Here is a 5,541-nt window from a genome sequence, read left to right as displayed (position 1 = left end):
TTATCGAGTCTAGAGAGATTAGATAAGTGGTAAAATTTTACCAGATGAAGCTTTAGTCATTTCAATTAGATATGAAGCTTTAGTAAAATATAATTCCTGGGATTTGATTTGACCAGAATCCGAATTAGGTTAGTTGTTGACGCTGATAGTGATAGACAATAAATGATGAAACTATAATTGTTAAAATTCGTGGAGATAGTGCTTGAATTATGAGCTGGGTTGCACGTAGATCAAATGAAGAGAGATTTATATTTTATATTCCGAGCTAATTGATTCTTTTACTTCATCTATCAAGGAGATCTGCGAACGGATCAGAGAATAGAAAAAAGAAGAAATAGTTCAAGCAAATTAGTTAAATTTGAATAGAAGAAAACGATCTTTTCTCTATTATATTATATCACCCATCTTTTACGTTTTAACATATGCTATGAGATGGGCAATAGAGCTAACTTATTGACTCAGGTGAAGAAAAAGAAACCCATTGACATCCTATCCCAGTTAATAAATATGAGAGAACATTTATGCCGTATAAATATATAACTACGCTCCATGTAAGATATTTGAAAAATCGACGATCTTAAGTTTTAAAAGAGCCAAAATTAATGGAAATAAATAAAGAAAGAAAAAATAAAAAAGAAAAGAAAGAAACGAGATGAATAAGACAGATCATCTCCTAATTACATAAATGGAGATCTTCTACTCCTATTACTTACGAGATTGGTGAATATTTATCTAGAAAACGGCACTATGGTATCTGCTATGTTAGAGCAGAAGCTTCCCTCTCCCCTTTCTTTTTGTGGGTTAATTTTGTGAAATTATAAGAATTTTATTTAACTTGTGCATAATGCATATATATAAAAGAGTAAGAGCAGATTTCCTCAAGGACTTTAAACAAGACATATTACCTTACTATTTGCGGCAAGACCGTATTTGATTCATAGTTTCGTACCCGTTTTCAATATTTTCTGTAATTAGCTTTTTCTATATAATTGCTTATGACTTTCCAGTGCACGTACTTTTTGTTTAGTTACAAACGGATTAGAAGATAATCTACACAATGTAATTCTTTTTAATTATCAAATAATGAAGTTTGATAAAGACTAGATCCTGTTTACACAATTTTCATTTAAACTATTGCTCCGCCACGAAAGTTTTAACATATTTACTGAAGAGCAAAGGTTATATATCGTGAGAAGCATTTAAAAAATACTTGCCAAGATTAAAAAGGAAAAAGAAACAACTTTGATGATAATAACTGTGTAAGTATGTATTTTTTAGAGTTTAATTTATGTATGTTAACGGTGCAAAGAACTATCACGGTATTATCGCATTTTAACTTGTTATAGTAGGTTATCTAATTTATTTTTTGGAAACTAATAATTGTTGGAACATAATGGTGTGTAACCTCTTAGCAGGGGTGTCAAACGGGCGGGTCAGGTCGGATATGAGCGGGTCAAAAATGGGTAATTTAAAAAACGGATAAATTATCCGACCCGACTCGTATTTGAAACGGATAAAAAATGGGTTATCCGGTGGATAATATAGATATCCATATTATCCATGGCTTCTTGAATATGATCACTTTTTGGAGAATTTCTAGTCTCCCCAACTTGAGGAACCCCCAATTTAAAGCTTTACAAATGTAAAAGTTAGACACATTAGTTATCCATTGCTTATCCATTTTGTAAGTGGATAATATGATTCTTATCCATATTCGACTCGTTTTTAAAAAGTTCATTATCCAACATATTTTTTAATAGATAATATGAATAGATAACTATTTTGTTTTAACCATTTTGCCACCTCTACCTCTCAGCAACCAAAAAAAAAGGTGCAACAAAAATGATATTATGTTCAAATTTAAGTGCAGGAAGAAGGTGGGTGATTTGAGGTTAGAAAGCATAATAAATTCCTATTCCGTGTAACTCTGACGGTTCTCTCTGTGTTGTAGTTTTTTTTCTAGTTATAATATGGTTGGCCGATCTCCACACTGTTAAAATTTGTTTTTCACATTTGACATTGTCAAAGTATTCTAATAAATTCCACTATACTGGCTAGCTATTTGGTACCTACCCTACGAGTGCGTTCTTTTTTTTTTTTCCGCTCAAATTGTTTTTTATTTCCTTACAATATTAAGAGTGGATCAAAAGAACTTGGCGTTATTCTCTTTGTTATAATTTATAACTAGTGTTAGTTGGTAAAAATTGGTCACATAATTTTCTCGATGTGTACGACTAGTAGTCTATAATAAAGTCAGCATGTGGTCCGTGTGTACCATATAATTAGTTTAGAGTAGATAATTTCAAGGAATCTACAGCTACTGAAATATTATTTATATATGCCATATTGACTAATTATTCTTGGCACAATAACTGCTCCCATGTAAAGATGGCTAAAACTTTAATCATTTGGCCATCGCCTGTTGTATAAAATACTCAAGAAAAAATGGATAAAAATGCTGTCAAAGCTTTCATTATAATTTTGGCCGATTTGGCTTGTCTTCCAAATTGGACTTTGCTTTAATTTATCAATTAGGAAACCGTCACGAGCTTGCGTGGTGCTAAACCAGAACTGAAAATATCCATTTTAACTTGAAAAATGGTAACATTTCACTCGTGGCATTTAAAATATTCATTTCTAATTGCAACTACCTTTTCACTTTGTTTGAAAATAAGTATCCCTTTAACTTTCTGTCAATCTAAGATTCTCCTCCTACTCCTAATTTGGTTCTAATATAATGCACTGGCATCACGACTAATGCCTTGTAGCAACTCTTAAAATTACTTCACCATTTAATGGACAATTCGTCTCTAAGATGGTTTTCAAGAATGGTAAGAATATACAACAAATTAATCCTTAGATAATATTATACGAAATATCTTAATTTGTTTTGTATGATTTGCAGGGAGAGGCCGGAGCCTATTACTCAAATGAGAAGAAATCTTTTGACGATTTCACCACTCAAAAATCCACAATTTCAGAGGATCAAGAAACTAGAGAACTATCTCTATCTCCAGATAGTCATGCTTATTCCCGTTCTAATTATTTCAATCAGGAAATCAAAAGTAAAGTCAGCAAAATCGATTTTTCCCTCATTACCCCTTTGGAAAATTGCCCAATTGGTTCCAAAAGACCTGCGGCAAATCAGCTCAAAATGAATACTAATATGCTTTCTTTTACAAAAAATAATAATACGGATTCGGTCCCTAATCACCAAAGCTGTAAAATAGAAGCAGTAGATGAGATATACTTGTGTGATTCAGATCACAAGTATTTTCAATTTCTAAAGTCTAAAAGTGGCTACGATCTAAATGATAGCCAAGCCACGAAATTGGGACAAGGTCAGAAAAGAGAGAGACTTCCTTCAGTTGACCAAGATCACATTATTGCAGAGAGGAAACGCCGAGAAAAACTTAGCCAGAGGTTCGTCACACTTTCAGCCATTCTTCCAGGTCTTAAAAAGGTAATCATTTTTCTCCTCAAATTCGGTTTTACATACTAGAATTAATTAGTTTCTGGATTTTCGGTATAAAGTTCTCTAAAAGTACAGAAAAAATTGAGCTATGAAATCATAACTCGAACAGGTGATGGTTTCCATGGTTGAAACCGAAATTCTGAACCCATAAGATTAAAATTCTAAATCCGTCTCTATTTCTTTGTTTATTTATAATATAACAATATGAAAGAGTTTTAAGTTTGCATGCACTAACTGTTGTGAAGTATTATTTACATGTTTAATTGCTTAGATGGTTATACTAAGTTAATTAATACATATGGGTTACTCGAGGGAGACGGTAACTAATTTACTATAATAGATTAAACTATATTGTTCATATACAAAATGTTTACACTGTAAGTATATATATTTTAAATTGGATTTAAGCTATATACTGATAGTGTAATATTTTTTTTTACATTGTTAGTATATATATATTTTAACTAGTTATAGCAGATTATTTAACGTTTTCTAGATTATTAATTAATGTGTATCATAGAACTTACAAAATGAGGGGCTAAAGATTTTTAGCATATTTGTTTTGTAAATACTGACTGGTAGGTGGACAAAGCTTCAATTCTTGAACAAGCAATCAGACATGTGAAAGAGCTTAAGGAAAAGGTGCAACAATTGGAAGAAGAGGAAAAGACAAGGTCCCAGGAATCAGTTATGTTTGTGAATAAATCTCAACTGGAAGAAGATGATCATTCCTCTTCTTCATCTGATGAAAACAATCATTGCTCCTCTGGCGACGCAGATATTGAAGTAAGATTCTCAGATCATAAGAATGTATTGATCAGAATAACCTGTGAGAGGCGCAATGCCTTCGTCCTTAACATCCATAACGAAATAGAGAAGCTTCATCTTTCTATTGTTCAAAGCTGTATGATGCCATTTGGGAAAAAAGCCATTGATGTCACTATTGTTGCTCAGGTATTATTCTTCAAATTTACTCCACTTTATTTACCAAACCATTAAATGCCATATGTGGTTATACTGAAATAACTTATTTGATCTATATATACTGGCAATATAAAATTTTATGGATGATTATCTGTATTTATTATTTAAATGTCAGTGTATAGTAGTTACACTCAGGTTTTGATGAGTTTAAGTTTTATGTATGTACTAGTGCCGTAAAACTTTATATAATCAAATCACGGAGTTTAATATAAGTAAAATTTTAAGATAATGAACATAGTAATAATAATAAGTAATCTACTGTATTTCACATGTTGAACAATATTAATAGTATAAATTATTTACACTACATGTACATAGAACTTAAATCCATTTTTAATTCCTTGTAGATGGAGGACAGTTTCTGCATGTCGCTAAAGGATCTTGTGAAGCATGTTCGAATGGTCACTGCGAGGTTAATGACCAAGCATAATTAACTTTTCTGAAATATCAGAAAATCTTGGAGAAGCAAAGCGAGTTTGGGATTTTCCTTCACATATTTTGTGTGATCGATTTGCTACGATCATCTTCATTGGTTTGTAAGATATGGTTGTCTCCTTGGCTACATGAAGCTTATTTCTAAGTAAACTTATTAAAGTAAAATATCCTACGTTAAGTAAAGATAGTTATGTGTGGGTGTTTACATAAGTAAATTAAAGGCCTTACTTTAAAATAAAATAAGATCCGGCTTGTTATGTATCACACAGTAAAATTACTTCATTTGAAATTTCCCTATTATAATTCTTGATTCGTGTACGATTTCCATAATCAGCTTTCGGTTTTTTTAATTCTTCATAAGTCAAACCTTTCTGAAAATTATTGGTCAACACTTCCTGTCAAAAACGACAAGAAGCACCAAGCCAAATAAACAAAACAGGAATATACGATGTTTTCATCTGGGGATAAATACCAGGTGATATATTAAATTTCCAACATAGAAACACTAATCAAAGTATATAGACTTCAAATCGAGTAAGAGTCTCCTTATGTGAGTAAAATTTAAAGGGCTAAGAAGATTAAAAAAATGTAAATATCAAATTTTATTAAAATGACTTTTTTTAATAAGGACATACAGAGGCGGCTCA

The 5,541-nt window shown here is 31.5% G+C and overlaps 1 protein-coding gene across 1 annotated transcript; it reads left to right on the top strand.

Annotated features, from left to right (window-relative positions):
• The first annotated feature begins 2,672 nt into the window (after window positions 1-2,672).
• On the top strand, window positions 2,673-5,189 carry LOC107829974 (transcription factor bHLH19-like). The gene is made up of 4 exons (XM_016657440.2): window positions 2,673-2,831; window positions 2,906-3,463; window positions 4,058-4,429; window positions 4,807-5,189. The coding sequence occupies exons 1-4, from the start codon at window positions 2,796-2,798 to the stop codon at window positions 4,891-4,893; spliced, it is 1,053 nt and encodes a 350-aa protein (XP_016512926.1). The 5' UTR covers window positions 2,673-2,795; the 3' UTR covers window positions 4,894-5,189.
• Window positions 5,190-5,541: the final 352 nt, after the last annotated feature.

The sequence above is a fragment of the Nicotiana tabacum genome, chromosome 17 (genome assembly GCF_000715075.1).
Source record: "Nicotiana tabacum cultivar K326 chromosome 17, ASM71507v2, whole genome shotgun sequence".
In the NCBI taxonomy this organism is placed as follows: domain Eukaryota; kingdom Viridiplantae; phylum Streptophyta; class Magnoliopsida; order Solanales; family Solanaceae; genus Nicotiana; species Nicotiana tabacum.
The sequence above is the reverse complement of the archived record's forward strand: the minus strand, read 5'-3'. Positions and strand labels throughout refer to the sequence as shown.

Excerpts from the sequence above, each read along its gene's own strand:
- LOC107829974 (XM_016657440.2), top strand. The coding sequence starts at position 2,796 with ATGGACAATTCGTCTCTAAGATGGTTTTCAAGAATG. Across the intron at positions 2,832-2,905 it reads TAAGATGGTTTTCAAGAATG|GGAGAGGCCGGAGCCTATTA; the intron begins GTAAGAATATAC and ends TATGATTTGCAG. Across the intron at positions 4,430-4,806 it reads ATGTCACTATTGTTGCTCAG|ATGGAGGACAGTTTCTGCAT; the intron begins GTATTATTCTTC and ends AATTCCTTGTAG.